The sequence below is a fragment of the Papaver somniferum genome, chromosome 2 (assembly GCF_003573695.1).
Source record: "Papaver somniferum cultivar HN1 chromosome 2, ASM357369v1, whole genome shotgun sequence".
In the NCBI taxonomy this organism is placed as follows: domain Eukaryota; kingdom Viridiplantae; phylum Streptophyta; class Magnoliopsida; order Ranunculales; family Papaveraceae; genus Papaver; species Papaver somniferum.
Genome location: NC_039359.1, coordinates 158,141,403 through 158,158,594, shown reverse-complemented (window position 1 = coordinate 158,158,594; position 17,192 = coordinate 158,141,403). Strand labels below are relative to the sequence as shown.

Genomic DNA, 17,192 nt, shown 5'->3' with positions numbered 1-17,192 from the left:
TGGCCCCATTGGTTTGTTCTGCGGAATTGGTACGGTGAGACCTCTGCGGATACGCCCTCGGGTTTTCACGCTGGATTTCTTCAAGACGAGCGTGCTTTTCAATAATTATTCGAAGATCTCCCTCTGTCTTAGGCACGCTTCCATGAATCTCAACAAATAGTGGACTCATTCGGTATAATCCCCACTTGTAGCAATTGATACTTACCACTGGGTCCACACTTCCTATGGCTTGGAAGATCTTGTGTCATCTGTTTAGTGTATTCCCTCGTGGTTTCCTTGTAGCCAATTTCTAGCGAAAAGAGCTTATTCATTCCGGTGTTAACGGCTTTGTTGTACATGTAAGTTCTTAAGAACTTTTCTGCGAGTTGCTCGTAGGAGTGGATGGAGTCCGGCGGAAAATTATCAAACCAAGACAATGCTGATCCCTTCAGGCTTGATGGGAAGTATCTACAGAGTACGGCGTCGTTCTGAATCCATCTGGCTAAAACACGGTTATAATACCGAATATGTGAAGCGGGATCACTGGATCCGTCATAGCATTCGAAGGTCGGGACAGGGCACTTCAGCGGAATAGGGGTGTTGGCCAGGCGATGAGTTAGGGGCGTGGAATTAGCCTCTCTCATGACCTCTTCTACTCTTCCCCCGCCTTGTCTACTCTTTAACTTCCTGATCTCGGCCATCATTTCATCACGCAGCTCTTCCATCGCGCGGTGGTGACCTACGCTCTTCTGCTCGTGATAGTCTGACTCTCCGTCATTATAATCCGGGTCGGATGCGCTACTTCCCCTAGTCGCGTCTCCATTAGCTTCCTTTGAATTTGCTTCATCAAGTTGCTGGCTGGTCTTCGTGCTTAGGGCAATCCGGTCTTTTAAATCTTGGTTTTCTCTGGACAGCAGAGCTACGACATCTGCGTAAACCTGCTGGCTCTTCTTCAATTCTTCAAGCTCAGCCATCAATCGATGTGATTGGTTTGACCCCTGATTGGGAGTCCCATCTCATGCTACTACGGCCATGGTGTCACCTTCTTCTATGGTTTGCACTAAAGGTGGTGGAGGTTCAGCTTCGATTGTTGGCATTTCCAAATCGGGCGGAGTGCCCATCTGCGGTGTTAGAGCCGTCGGCATAGTTTGATTCTGATCGTTTGTTGATGGCATTCCGAAGGTTTGTGGGTGCGCGGGTTGATGTGTTCTTGATTCATCCACCCTTTCTCTTGGTTGGTGAAATCGATTCGTAGCAAGAGTTTTGCTGGCTTCCGCAGCCTTTGGGGCTGCCGCTGCCGTACTGTACTTTATCGCCGCTGCTCTGAGAGCCTCGGCTGCAACGGAGTTAGCGTTCATAGGCGAAGTGATTTCCGCAGTATCCTGCCTCTGACTAGTCATTTTGGCTTTGTCTCCTTTCTGCTTGCTCCCGGTGATGACCGGGGTTGTCCTTGGTGCTTCCTTCGACGAGGCTTTGGATTTTCCTGCTTCTTGCATCTTTTCTATCGTGGGTCCTTTTGTCGTTTTCTTTCTGCACAAGGGAATTTTAAACAGCGAGAAACAGAAATGTCCGTGCGGATCGGGTCAGTTTTGCGAAATACCTTACTCCAAGGCAGGGAAAAACTCATTTGATTAAAACATATGAGTGAAAATACATGGGTTAAAGTCTTATCAAAAGTGCGGGTCCAGTGAAAGTACGTGGAAACGCGAAAAGATCCCTTTGAAAATGCACGTGGATCTTTTGAAAATTTTCGAAAACCCACCGGAAAGAGAGGTCCGTACGAGATCTAAAAAAAATACAAATTCATGGACCTAAGCGGTAAATCTTTTAACCAGTTTAAATTGCTTCGACAGATACTGCCAGGGCTATCGAAGATAACAGGTGCGTTTTTTAATATGGTAAAGTTAACAAGAGGTAAGTACTGCTAAAGCTAATGAAGCAGAGCAATCATATGCTAATTTTAGATGAAATCACAGGATAAGATAAATCTTTTACCGGGACGCAGTCCCTGTTTCTAGCGCCAAATTGTGAACCTGTAAATCACAAAGGCATCTATATTTTCACAAACAATGTTCGCACTCTAGGTACATACTCGCACTGATGATACAATTGCATTGATTCCTTGGCTCAAAACCTTCGGGTTTATCATAGCCTCATCTAATAATATCACGAGAGGCGTTTACGCAGGGGAAGATAAAGAAAACGAAGTATAAAAGTAAAACTCATGGAGCGTTAGACGAATATAAAGTGCTGAAATGTAAATAAGACTGGGATTTACGTGGTTCATCACTAAGGCCTACATCCACGGGGTTGTTGTTTCACTATGTACTTGATGATTACAGATATAGTCGAGTGACTTTGGAGTTGACATAGGTCTGTGTATTGTAAAGGAAAAGCTTACACTCACAATCCTTCTCTCTCTCCTTCTCTCCCTCGTTTTTCCCATCCCCCACTCTTGGTGGAGAGGGGGTATTTATAGGGTTAGAGTGTGGGACCCATTTCTGAGGGCCGTTGGAACCTTATCTTCTTGTGTTTTGTGTCCATCACGCGGAGATCTTCGCTCATTACTTGATCACGTAGAGTCATCCTCGTTCGTTCCACGGGTTGATCGACACGTATACTGCTCAGAGTGTTTAATGCGGGTAGTTGAGACGCATGCTCGTGTCAGACAAGCGTCTTCTTCCCCTGTCACATCCATGTTAGTTAATCTTCTCTTCACCGTTGATCTTAGCTTCTTTTGGGATGAGATAAAGTAACTCTTCGGGAGTTATTTGGTGCTCCGCAGTACATCGTGTTTTCGATACATCTTTTAACTTCTTCCCTTAGATTTGTTCGGGCAAAGATCCGACGTCGACGGGATGGGCTTCTTGGCTATGAGCGTGTGTCATCATGTTTTGATGACTTTGTCCGCATGCTCTCCACGTGTCTTTCTGTATACACGTGTTTGATGATGAAATATGTACACACCAGTATTGGCTAATTTAAGTATAAGTGTACTCATCTATAGGTCACTCGTTGCATAAAAACAGTACAACATAAATGACTTTCTCCATGTAATTATTACAACATGATATGAAAGGTTTCATTATCTTAGTTAGATGGAACTCGATGACGAAGTTGAAATGGTGTCTTCTTTGTCTTGGTTAAATGCCATTTCCAACATCTCTTGTAGCTCCATAAACTTCTTCCTCTTTATTACTCGCTCTTCAGGGATGTCAGAGTTATAACCGGCGAGCTCTAATAATTCATCCGACTCCATTATTTTATCGAGTACTTCATTGCACCGAGGAAAATAACGCTTTCCAAGCTCAACTGCATTCCATGTTAGAAATAAATATCCAGCTATGGTTTCACATGAAATTTTCACAAAGTTAATTATTCAAAATTTTCACCTCTCTTCATCTGCTAACCTATCATGCATTTTACATTATATGTATGTAAATGGGGTGTTATTAAATGTAAATACCAGATTTTGAGACCGTAGTTATCCTATGAATTAGAGCAACTTGTTCTTCCTTAGAAACGGATAATGGAGTTTCGTTCAAGTTCATGGCATACAATGGGAGAAGCTTCACAGTGTCATCGACTTCTGTAATTCCTATTCTAACTTGTGCTTCATTTGGGAACAAAAGTCTTGCCAGACTTTCTGCAAAGAAGACACAAATGAAGGAACTCATCAAAAGCAAGCAAGGTGTAGTGGGAGTGTAAGAAAAAACCAGAAACTCTTATGAAACTAGAACAACCCATAGATTGACTCAAAAATGCCACAATTAATGACTATTACGATCACCATGTTCTCTGCAAATTCACTTTGTTAACAAGAACAAACAATTGGGACGATAATTTATTCTATGCGATGTGAGTTTGAAATTTGTCTACTTGATAAATATTATGCAAATTAAATATCAGAGAAGGTAAGCGAGGAAAACAGTAAGAATAAGCGAAGAACTCACCTCTATTTTCAAGGAACAATAGCTTCATTCTTAGATCATCCCCATTCCCATCCATATTCAGAAGAAGAAGAAGTATGAAGCTTCAAGTGTTTGTTAATGGAGATTTTGTTGACTTTTTGAATGATTGAGAGAGAAGGAGATATTTTTTTGAAGGAACAGATTTGAGCTTGAAGGGTCTACCACTACCTAAGGCAACTTCTTACATGCCGCCTTTCTCTATCTCACAAATAAAATAAAACCAAAAAATCCTTTTCTTATTATTTATATGGTTTATACAAACTTGCATGTCACATTATTTTTTTTTTTTTTTTTTTTTTTTTTGAAGGAGGGACGGACATTTTTGTTTTTATATTAATACATTTATTCCTTTTAAGCAAGTGGGGGTGTCCCTGTCCCCTGGCACTATCCATGAGTCTGAGCTTCTGAATTTTTGCTAAACAATAGAAAAAAGCCGCACTTGGTTGCGGAAGATGATGCGGCATACTTTCAACATTTCGTTTCTCCTGTTACTTTGCTTCCACTGTCGACAGTAATCAAGTGATTAAAACGTACACGTAGAAGAAGATGGCGCATATGGACTTTCATCGAAAAGGTGTTCATCTTAGACCCATTGAAGAGTGACTCGCAGATTTAGCATGTAGAATTTGGAGCTTGGAATTCTAAACACCCACAAGAGTGTAATAAATTAAGTCATTTATTCTGTTTCTTGCTCCTTTGAGGAAGCGAAATATTACAGAAGAGTGTAATAAATTAAATTATTAATCCTCAACTTGGAAGAGAATGGTCAAGATGATGAAAAGGCTTCCATGAATTCAGCATCATTCTCCATAACCTTAAAGACCTCATTTGGAAGGCAAATTTCAATGTCGACACTTCCTTCAACTGGTCCTGGATTGACAGTAGTCATTCCATTAAACATGCCATTTGCACCGGTCTTTACAGCAATAGGTCGTCCCCAGCCGAAATCGTTTCCATACATGTTGAACCACTGGGAACTCCGTGCCACAAATGCGTTGCTAACACCAGGACTCATTATTAAAGGTTTCTCCATCCATGATTCTATAAAACTTCTGCTCTTTTCAAAATCGTTGGAATTAACCACCTCATTCAATACCGAAGCCAGGAAACCGAATCCCCTCTTGACCAGCTCAGTTTCCTCCAGAGTTGCGATTCCTCTTACTATCGAGTTTCCAAAGTATGTTTCTGGTAATGGCGGAACCAACTTAGTCCTGTTATTCATCAATAGCCTCAGTTCGAGTTCTCGGGTTTCATCCCAATTATCATTTAAACAACTCCTGGAGCGTATAACCGCCGTCCAAACAAAAGCTAGTATTGCTTGTAACGAAGAGATTACCTTATTTTGTTTTGCCATAATTAAACTGGCCTTCTCTTTTAACGCTGCAATGTTTGGTTTAGTGAAACGGAAACACCTCTCCACAAAACCATCAGTGCCGTTCGGATTTCTCTTTGCCGATAATTCGTTAAAGGAAGAGAGCTGTAGACGGATAGGGCAATCTGTTTCCTTGCTAAACCAACGCTCAAAAACTGGAGAAGGACGTGAAGTATGATAACCGGAAGAATTGGTGACCTCTGACCATGAATTAATGAAATGATAAAATGACGTACCATCACCTATACAATGGTTGGCGCTGCACGCTATAAAGATGCCGTCGGTTAATTCAGTTATTTGAATGGAAAGTAAAGGTTGTGACTGACCTTGGTAGCTTCTTACCCCATTGAGCAAAAACAATCGATCAATGATGGTTTGAGGAATACAGGTCGGGGGGAGGATGAAGTCCGCGGATATGTCTGCAATGGCATGGACAAACTCTGCACCTTCGGAGTTGCAGTCGATATAAACGGAGATCATATTACCATCTTCATGTTTTTCGATTCCAAGGCGACCGGCTAGAGGAAAGAAATGATCGAGGGTACATGACAAAGAAGTTTTAAGATGACTAATCTTGTCATTGATGCTCTTCCCTTCTTCATGTTGCTTAGTGAAGAGAAAACCCCTTTGCATATATGGAATGTTTAGGAATATTAGATCCATGGGATTCAAATCAATCCGTTTATATGTGTCGGAGGCTTGTTTATCCACGTAACTCGCTGGTCGGACATTAGTTGTAGAAACACGACGAACATCGACGGAACTCATTCTCTCATCTTTACTCTGGGCGACCGAGTACTAGCTTCAAAAACTTAAGGATTTGATCCAGAAAAACTAAATATGCAGATGTAAATTGTTGATTGTCTCTAGACACAAACACTCTTTAGTAGACTGTTAATCATGGAATTAGATAAAGATTAGCTAATCACTTGTATATATATTATCTTACCTTATTTTTTTGATTAGGTTCGCTGATTAATTAAGGTTGGCAAAGCAGAGTTTTAGTGGATCTGGTCGGCCACATGCAAAATTGTGATGGACAGATGGAGACGTGATGCCTTTTTTTGTTTTCCTTTTCTTTTACAGAGCTAGTCACAAAACACCGTGGTGACCAAACAAGTAGTACAAAGAATCCAGTCATATTATTTTTAATAAATAAAAGCCATTTGATTAAAAGGTGACACAAAAACCCCATATCAAGTGATAATGAGTAAATTTAATTTTTATTACTTAAAAAAAAAGAAGACAAACATACCATTTTTATCTTTTTTCTTCTTCTTCTTCTTTTCTTTCTTTTTTCTTTTTTCTTCTGTCTTCTTCTCCCCACCACTATCATCACCAGCAGCAACAAATATCTCCACGAACACCAGCAGCAACACCTCCGTCACCACCAACAGCAACACCCTCGTCTCCTTCATGAACGCCTCCGTCTCCTCTACAAACACCTCCGTCTCTTTTCTTCTACTTTTATTTTCAGATCTATCACCAACAATAGCTCCGCCACCACCAAACCAGTCGTTATTTCCAGATCCGTCACCAACAACACCTCCATCTTCTCCACGAACACCTCCTTCTCTTTTCTTCTACTTTTATGTTCAGATCTATCACCAACAGTAGCTTCGCCACCACCAAACCAGCCGCTATGTTCAGATCCGCCACCAACAGCACCTCTGTCTCCTCCATTAACACCATCATCACCTTCTTCTCTTTCTACGTCCTGATTTTCCATCAACAACACCACCTCCTCTTACTTCTGTTTTTCCCCACCACTACATGTCAGATCCCCCACCAATACTACTTCTGACTCCTCCTTCTATCATCTAAAACTATCACAATTACCTTCAAATTGGTTTCATCAATTCTGACAGTTTTGGTTGGTGAAAACAGTAAATTTATGATGAAACCAAATTTGGTTTCTTCATAATCTTGCCTATTTTCTATCATGAAACCAAAGATTTTAATGATGAAAATTAAGTTTATGATGAAACCAAATTTTGGTTTCACCTGACTTTTGCCTAGTTTATTCGTCCTGACTTGGAAGTTGGCGTGTTTGGTTTCATCATTGATGTTATGTTGGTTAAATGACAATACGAGGAAAAATGATGAAACCTAATTAGGTTTCATCGTATTTTTTTCATTTTGTTGAATATTGATCTCTAGGAAACAAATTTTTAATGGTGAGACACAGGTGGATTGTTTTTTGTTGAAACTAATTTTAGTTGAGGAGGTAACGGTAGTGGTGGTTGTGGCGGCAATGTGGGTGGTGCAATTGACGGTGGTGGTAGGTTTCATCTTATTGTGTTTCATTTTTTCTTCTTTCTTCCTTCTTTTTTCTTTTATGATGAAACCAAATTTTGGTTTCACCCGATTTTTTCCTAGTTTATTCGGCCTGACTTGGAAGTCAGTGTGTTGGTTTCATCATTGAAGTTGCGTTGGTGAAATGACAATATGTGGAAAAATGATGAAACCAAATTTTGGTTTCATCATTTTTTCTGTTTGGTTTCATCATTTTTTTCTCATTTTGTTGAACACTGATCAATGAAACTCATTTTTTGTGGAGGTGGCGGTTGGTTGGTGGTGGTCGACGGCGACGGTGGTGGCGCGGCGGTGGTGGTCGTCGTCGGTGGTCGTCGTCGGTGGTGGTGGTAGACGGCGATAGTGGTTGGTGACGGTGGTGGCGCAGTGGTGGTGGTGGTGGTGCGGTGGTCGGCGGCGATCGGTGGTGGTGGTCGACGACGGATGGTGGTCGGTGGTGTGCCTAGTGGTGGGTTGTTGTTGGTGATAATATAATAAAAATTAAAAGTGGGGTTGATTTTTGTTTTTGTTGGGGGGATTTAAACTAAAAGGATAATATAGACAGTTTATGTTAAATGGGGTTTTTGTGAACATTTTGTTTTGTTGGAGTTTCTGTCCATGAATAGTGACACCTTTGGAGTTGTAACTCGCGGCCCATTTTTTTAATCAATTTAATACTAATTAGTCCTGACGAATTCTAACTCGGGGTGTAACTTGTAATTTTGGGCCTTGGCTTGGCTGTTACAACCGAAAAAACCTTTATTTCGGGCCTTGGCTTGGCTGTGTAATATATTGGAACGATTTTTTAGGGACCATGTGTTTTTTTGAGGGGACCATGGTTTTATTAGGCCACCTTCCCTATAGTTATAAGGGGTGTCCTAAAGCATTGAAATGACTAACCTACCCTTAACCTAATTTAATTTAAAATCAACCCAATATCCACCTATATATATATAACCACCACCTCCTACCACCACCACCTCCCACCATCTCTGATTACCACCACTACCACCTCCGATTATGACCACCACCAACCACCGATTACCACCACCACCGCCGCCCACCACCGTCGATTACCACCACCTCCACCTCCGATTATCACCACCACCAACCACCAATTACCACCACCACCTCCGATTACCACCACCACCAACCACCACTACCACTATATATATAGTTTAATTTAAAACATTAACAAAGATATTCTCACAAACCCATTACTTTTCATTCGTTTTTGGTTGAATAAATGAGAAGTAATCATTAAAATGAGTTGAAAATGGAAGTTGCAGAGAGGTTTAATGGAGGTTTTTTTCAGAGAAAAGTTCGGTTATCACGAATTAATTTTTTCTTAACCAAACTCAGAGTTCGGTTGATTCACAAAAAAATACTTTTAAACGAACTCCTTGTATTAGAACAACACAAGTCCATAACTTCGGTTCCTTCTCAAAATAAGGATAACACCGAACTTTAATAATGAGAAGTCCACAAGTTCGGTTCGTTCGCAAAAATGTTAAGTTTTCTTTGTAACCGAACTCTACCTTTGAAACTTCGTAACCGAACTCTACCTTATTCGCCAAGAAATAAATTTCGTAGTAATCGAACGTTTGCGTAATTGCATATATGCATATATAAGCCCAGTTCGGTTGATTCGCAAAATATGTTGAAGTTTGCGAACCAACCGAACTTCTAACACTAGGTTACTTTTAACCCGCAGTTCGGTTGGGAACTTGGTTGCGTTGAAGTTTGCGATCTAACCGAACACACAAGATGTACCCAAATAAATTGTTAGCTTCAAAGTTCGGTTACCTACCATTTTATCCTAGGTAACCGAACATTACACTGTACGACAAAAACCTCCATTAACGAGCGAGTTCGGTAACCTGCGTGTTTGGAAAACGTAACCGAACTACACTTTGAGGTGTGTTCGGTTACATGTTCTTGACATATGGTAACCGAACTGGCCCAAATCTACATAAAAAATTTCATTTTTTTTGAAAGTTTGGAGCAATTCAACCAACATTATCTAAGTTTGAAGCCTACCTGGGTACCCAAATACCCTTCCTCCGGTTGTGGTTGGTAAAATCCGCCGTTTTTCATGTTTTCCTTCTTCATCTTCTCTAACTTTACTCTCTCAATAATTCTACTTCTTTAAAGAAAAAATCATCTGATTTTTTAATCTCACTAATTATCTTTAACTTAATCATCTCACTGATCATTACACTAACTATTATTAACACTAACTAATCATCACCCAAAATTAATCAGGAGGGTAATTTAGGTATTAATATAAATATCTAGATAAAGGGTGACCTAGATTTACTTATAATGTCTTTACCCAAAATAAAACCATGGTCCCAAAAAATCGTTCATATATTGGTACACTACACGCAGATTACAACCAAAATGCAGAAGAGTTTAAATGTCTAAAGTCCGTAGATATTAGTAGCGTTGCAAATCAGCCACTCAGTAGATGTCTTTACGATGAACTATCTTCAAGAAAGATTGCTTACCACGAGAGAGGGAGAGAGAGAGGGGCGTAACTAAGTGTAAGAGTAAGTGAGTGAAGCAAAAATAACATTTGAGGCAGCGAATGTACAAATTCAAGATATACGTACCTTAAACATGACTTGTTATATGTTTTTATGCCGGTCCTTATCCTAGGAACATGAACATAATTTGGGATTTTCTAGAAGAAACATCAACATAAGCAGATAAACAAAATTTGTCATGGGTTCTAGGAGATTTGAACCATTGAAAAATTAGGAGGCATGGTCTTCCTTTCAACAAGAATGACAGTCCTTACTATTAAAACATATTGGAAAGAGCAGGACTTTTTGATCTAGGGTTTTAAAGAAAGATATATATACATGGAATAATCATAGGCAAGGTACTGCTAACATTCAAGACAGTTTAGACAGAGCAGTTACTAGTGTTGAATGGAATCTTCAATTCCCTAGGGCTAACTTAACACACTTAGTGGCAGTGGGTTCTGACCATAGTCCTCTTTGTTTTGATCGGGAGTATGAACAATTAGAATCGACATTTAAGCTATATGACACATGGAAAAAAGAACAATCTGTGTCCATGTAATTAAGGAACCTTAGCAAAATTTTACTTACGAATCAGGTTCTAAATTTGCACAATTTCGGAATCCAACTGCTAGACCGGAAGAAAAACATTTTTGTCTTGCCTTCAAAACAAATTAAAAAAACATTAAAACAGCTAGAGAATCTTAAGTCCACTAGTAATTCGCAACATCATATAGAACAAAAAATTCAATTGAAAATGCAAAAACTAGAAAAATTATACGATACCCAAAAAGAAATAGTAAAGCAACAACCTAGAGACAATATAGTGGCTTTAGGAGAAAAAAGCACTGAATATTTTCATACTGTCACTCTGCGTAGAAGGAAATGGAACACAATAGAATGTCTCAAAAATGAAAATGACTTAGTTGACAGAAAAGAAATCCATATAATGCTTTCAGATTACTTTCAAAATATTTTTAATGCGAACCTTATTGATAGCTCTAATCATGAATTTATCTTTAATGATATCAAATTTGTAATCTCAGAAGAAGATAACTCATTGCTTTTAACCATTCCTTTTAACCATTCCTTCTAAAGCTAAAATTTTAAAGGTTCTCAAAAAAATGAAACCAAACAAATCTCCAGAGCCTGATGGTTTCCCTGCTAGCTTTTTCAAACGAAATTGAGGTATAGTTACGGACCAAGTTACTGAAACAATCCAAGACTTTTTTAAAAGAGGAATAATTCATCCTGACGAAATAAAACTTTTTTGTTTCTTATTCTGAAAACAAATCACCCTAAGAACCCTCGTCATTTTAGACCAACCGGGCTTTGTAATACTACCTACAAGATCATAGAAAAATTACTAGCAAATAGAATCAATCCCTTCATTCATCATATCATTTCCCCTTTTCAGGTTTCCTTTTTATCCCCAAGATAGATCTCTGACAATATCATAATAACTCATCAAATTATACATACTTTAAAAGAAAAAAAAAAACTAGAACTTGAGGTTTGGGAGTTAAAATAGATATGTCTAAAGCCTTGGATAGGGTTAATTAGGACTTTTTGCTTGAAGCAATGCAATCTTTTGGTTTCAATAATCAGTTATTGCAACTTAATCAGACATCTTCTATAGCTGTGGTATTAAATGGATCTCTCCTGAAAGTTTTTTCATTCTTTTCCAAGGATCTTAGACAAGAGGATCCATTAGACCATTATCTTTTCATCATTTGCATGAAAATGTTTTCTCGACTTCTCCTTAATCAAGAACATAATAAGCAAATTCATGTGAAGCTTTTACCAAAAAGTGAGCCTATTTCCCATCTTTTTTCGCCGATCATTGCCTTATGTTTGTTATAAAAGAGTGCATACAACTTCTCAAAATAATATACATATTTAATAAAGCCTATGGTCCACTCATAAACTTTGATAAGTCCGGAGTGTTTTTCAGTAAAAAGTACACCAAAAACACCAAAAAATGATTATCTATTGTAGTTGCAGGAAATCCTGCACTACACTCCTCGTATGATTTCATTATTACTCAACTCATTTTTAGATTTACACTCTTAATTTTATTGATCAATCTTTGAATATTCTTACAAGAAAAGATAAAAGAATCAAGAATGATCTCTGCTCTAGACTTTCTCTCTCCTATTTACTTGTTTCTTACTCAAAAAAGATCTCTCCCCTTCTTCTCAGTTGAACGACTATTTATAGGGAAATTCATAGTGGATGAAAGCTAATCTGTCCTTTATTTTAGGATATGGCTTGCGACATTCTCGCAACCTTACAAATGTTAATCTCGCAAACTCTCTAATTTTCGCTGGATCATCACGTCTTTCTCATGATTTTAGCTGACGTCGTTTATTATATCATTTCTGAAATTGTTCTGCGACGCTGTTGTGTTGTGTTGTTGATAATTTCGCTGAAATATTCCAGTTGTGAGATTCTGATCCTACATCTTGCCTCTACTCATATCTTCTCTGCAAAGTAGAGAATGATGTGAGAAATGCCGCAGCTGTTCATCTCTTCGTATCAATGCATTGATCACACGTATTCTTTCTTCCATCTATTTCTTGACACGTCTTTTGTAACCGTTGCTTTTTAACCGCTTATATCTTTCCGTATTAATCGTGTTTATCTTCTCGAGGAAAAATTCCCTCTATATATATTCTTTCTCACTCTCTTTTTCTTTCTTTTTATTTTCTATGCAACTTCATCGTTCTTCTGCAAATTCCGTTATTGCAACTTTTCTTCTTTCTTCTTCAATCTTTTTAAGTTCTTCTTCATCTTCAAACTATTTATTCTGCAGATCTTCATCATTCGTAATTTTCTTCGAAATAATCTTCCTGCTAGTATTTTCCATGGATTCATCAAGGTTAGTTTTCTTTTTTCTTCTTTATGGGTTTTGCTGAAATTGATCTTGTTTATTGCCTTATTTAATGTTGTTTATGTTATTCGTTGAAATTGATCTTGTTTACTGCCTTATTTGATGTTGTTTATGTGATTCCCATACTGTTGTTATTTCAGCAAAAGCGCCTCCAACACTAAATTTACAGTTCAGAACCCTAATATTCCCAAACCGCAGCATAAGACTGTTGCGCATAAAAGAAAGTCTGTGAATGAGATGGTAGTAAGAAACATTATCCTTTTTTAATAACAATATTGTTGCCTCTGTTTCTTATCTGGATTGTAATTCGCAGGCTGATAAGGATGTCAATAAACCTCTCAAGAAATCTCGCTACCTTAAAACTGTTCAAACTTCTGTTCCATTCCTATTACTTATCTCTTCTAAATCTCCTGCGACATCTTCGCAAGATAAACCATTATCTCCAATTCGCGAAAAAGCTGCCTCAGATTTCATTTCTTCAGCTGACCTTTCAATGATTGAAACCCCCCCCTGTTGATCCTTCTGTGAATGAAACTTCTTCTCTTCCTATTGAGAATGTTTCTCAACCTTCTATCATTGCCATCTCTCTACCTGAGTCTCTTCCTCTTTCGAAAAAAACCGTGGAAGGAATGGATATTGCTTTCAAAGTTTTGTCTGAAGTCCTGGATGATGGAAATAAGTCTTCTATTGATCCTGTCAAGTCTAATGTTTGCGAAATTCTGAGGAAGCATTTAGGTTCTGACAGAGCTACTTCGCAGACAACTTTGGAAAAAGAGTGTAATGCTCTTCGTCTCCAAAATGAAAAGCTTCAGAATGTTTTGTTGGATCCTGACAACCTTCGCAAGAAGAATGATGAATTGAGAGGTATGATTTTCTTATTTATGTCTTCAATTTTCCCTTTTAATGGTTTTATCCTTCCCATATTTAATTATCCTTGAAATCCCTCTTTCGCATGTTAAGCCTTAAACCAGAAACGAATAACAGAGATATATCAATTTGAATATGCTGTTGAAGAAGCCCGTGTTGATAAAGAAATTTTGATGGATCAATATAACCAATTAGATAACCTCTATTCATATTCTCTTGATCATATAAATAATCTTACCAATGAAAATACCCAATTAGTTGAGAGGCAATATTTATTAAGTAATGAAGTATCTCTCCTTTCTTATTCTTTAACTAAAGCTAATTTAGGGATGGAAACTTTATCAGATGATAATAAAACCTTATCTCAAGAGAAGCGAACTTGTTTAAACAAGATGACAATATCTTCGCAACAACTTAGCATTCTTTAGAAAGTATGTGATGACCAAGAGCAATCTCTTCGCTCTTTGAGAAATGAACTTAAAGAAGTAACAAAGTCATCTATCGCTGAAAGAGATCCACTCATTCAAGGTAGAATAGCTTTAAGTGTAAAGTCGAATCAACTTAAAGAACAATATTCCAAATTTGAAGAATCTTATTCTTCTCTTGCGAAGAAAAATGCCTTTCTTATTTCTAAAGAGAAAAATCTTCAGTCTCGACTTAAAGGTTTAGTTGGAGATAAATTTGAGGACGCAATGGGCCGTTAGGAGAATAGTTGCCTGACCTTGATTCAACACCTTATTTCGCAAAAGGAAGGTAGTCATAATAGTTTGACTGCCTTAGCTATCTTTTCTTTGTCATATCTTTCTAAGTTCTTCATCTTATTGAAATTTTGTATTCTACCTTTCGCATAGTCTGAGAAGAATCTTCATTCCTCCATTTCTGTTTTGGAGGCTAAATATGCCAAAATTCGCAAAGAAAATGCATTGCTCGTCTATGCCCTTACTGGTTCTCGCGACCGAGCAGAAAGAAGACTTGATTATCTTGCTTATTTTAAGGATACTCAAGATAGGAATCATCAGAGAGCACTTCTTCGTCAAGTTCATCTCCGAGCTGAAGTCCTGGTAAATGATATCTTATTGTCTAAATCTCTTCCTCCTACATCAATCGAACCTTTGGAAGTAGATGATGATGAAGTTCCTCGTCCTGATGATAGTGAGTATGATTACGAAAGTAGTGCAGAGGATAATCTCTTGGAAGATGAATAAGAAATTCCTTCTAAGGAAGCATCTGCTGGTGTTAATCAAAATGAGAACGAAAAAGAAATCTCTTTTGAAGAAGCAATTGCTGGCGAAAATCAAGGTGCTAATCAGGGCGAAGATCAGAATCAAAATGAAGGAGAATCTTGCGATAATGAGAACATTGGCGAAGAACGTTTATTATCTTCTTCTACTGGAATTAATATTGAAGCATGAGCTTCTTGTCTTATCGTTATTACTTTTTTTTGCGAATAACATTCTTCAACCAAATTTGGAATAAATTTTCCCTTTTAGTATTTTGCTGGTGAGAAAGATAATGTTTCTTGTTTATTGATTCCCATACTTTCCTCTCATTATCTTTCTTCCGAAAAAATAATCTGTTAAGAATACTTATGAATATTTTATTTTATCATGTGGTCTTATTTTGCCTTCCTAATTAAAGGTATTATTATGCCACCTCTTATCATTGCGAAAAATCGCAGGACGTCCTTTCATTTTCATGCAAAAACCCATTGATCTTGCCTTAACTTTTTTTTCTTTTGTATTATGGCCTCTTCAGGAATGTTGCGACAATATGACAGGTCTAAATGTTCTTGCGAAAATAAAGCCCCATGACATTGACGTCTTGCGACGAAATCGCATGACGTCTTCGCACGCTCATGCGAAAACCCATTGATCTCGTCTTATGGTTAAGAGACTGCACCCTAAGTGGGGTTTTCTTCAGGCCGAGTGCAGTATAAGCCAAGACTTGTCAAGAATGGCAAAGTACGCTTCAAACGTCTCTGGCACTCTTGACTCAACCGTGTACCTCGGCGCCTTGATCAGATCTGCACTCCTTGGGAGAGTTCTTATTACCTTAGTCGCCCAACTGCATTATGTACTTGTTCGCACCATACTGCATTATGTACTTGTTGAAGCATTCCAATAGCTTTTCTCTTTATAATCCCATACTGCATTATGTACTTGTTCGCACCATGCTCTGTGATGTCCTTCCAATTTCTTCTTTAATATATCTGCGATTATTTTGTTTGTTGCTTCTACCTGCCCATTAGCTTATGGATACAAAGTAGTATACTTTCCACATTTTATCTTAAATGCATTAAGTAACATTTCAATGTTCTGTCCTTCAAACTATTCCCCATTATCAGATACCAACTGCGCAGGAATTCCGAATCTGTAAATGATATTTTCGTATATGAATGTAAAGATATCTTTGTCGCGAATATGTTGTACTGCCTTCACTTCTGTCCATTTTGTGAAATAATCTGTTGCGACTATTAAGTATCTTCTTTGTCCAGAACCTGGTAAAAATGGCCCCACAATATATAAGCCCCCTTTCCAAAAGGCCACACACTGGTTGAAGATGATAATGGTGCTCCAGGTGCATGTATTTTCTTTCCATGTCGCTGACAATCATCGCAACGTCTTGATATTTGTTTTGCATTTTCGTGCATGTATGGCCAGTAATAGCCTTGCATTTTTGCTCTATGCGCAAAAGATATTCCCCCGCTATGACTGCCAGCATCCCCACTGTGTAACATTTTTAGCACTTTTTCTCCTTCCTCTCGTGTCAAACATCTGAGTGATGGTCCATTAAAGGATTTTCGGTATAGAAACCCATCTTTTAATTCATAATTTGTTTCTCGGATTTTTAACTTGTGTGTTTCCAATATATTTCTTGGTGTTTCTCCTTTCGCCAAATATGCATGAAGTTCCGTTCTCCAATCTGCGATATTGTTCATTTGTTCTTCTTCTTCATTATCTATTATCATCACATCCACTTCTTCTTCTTTATTGATTGATGGTGACAGAAGTGTTTGTATTTTTATGCATCTCGCAGTTGGATCTGTAATCATGCTTGAGATGAAAGCAAAAGCGTCTGTGAGTCTGTTATCCTTCCTTGAAATGTGCCTCCATTTTATTTTTGGGATTTTCGCTGACAATTCTTCAACGAGCTTCTTGTATTTCTTCAAGGATGGTTCATCTGTAGTATATTCTCCATTTATTTGGCGAATAACTAGCTGTGAATCACTAGTGATCCTGGCATTTTCTAGTTTCATTTCTATTGCGAATTTTAAGGCATTTATCACA

At 38.2% G+C, this 17,192-nt stretch overlaps 1 protein-coding gene across 1 annotated transcript; it reads right to left on the bottom strand.

Annotated features, from left to right (window-relative positions):
* Positions 1–2,922: 2,922 nt before the first annotated feature.
* LOC113349553 (protein ENHANCED PSEUDOMONAS SUSCEPTIBILTY 1-like) lies at positions 2,923–6,267 on the bottom strand. Its single transcript, XM_026593523.1, has 3 exons — positions 3,933–6,267; positions 3,446–3,625; positions 2,923–3,291 (listed from the first exon to the last, which is right to left on the bottom strand). Exon 1 carries the CDS (start codon positions 6,088–6,090, stop codon positions 4,717–4,719), a length of 1,374 nt encoding a protein of 457 aa, XP_026449308.1. The 5' UTR covers positions 6,091–6,267; the 3' UTR covers positions 2,923–3,291; positions 3,446–3,625; positions 3,933–4,716.
* Between the last annotated feature and the right edge of the window lie 10,925 nt (positions 6,268–17,192).

Bases quoted from the DNA above. Each gene is read 5' to 3' on its own strand.
- LOC113349553 (XM_026593523.1), bottom strand. From the start codon at position 6,090: ATGAGTTCCGTCGATGTTCGTCGTGTTTCTACAACTAATGTCCGACCA.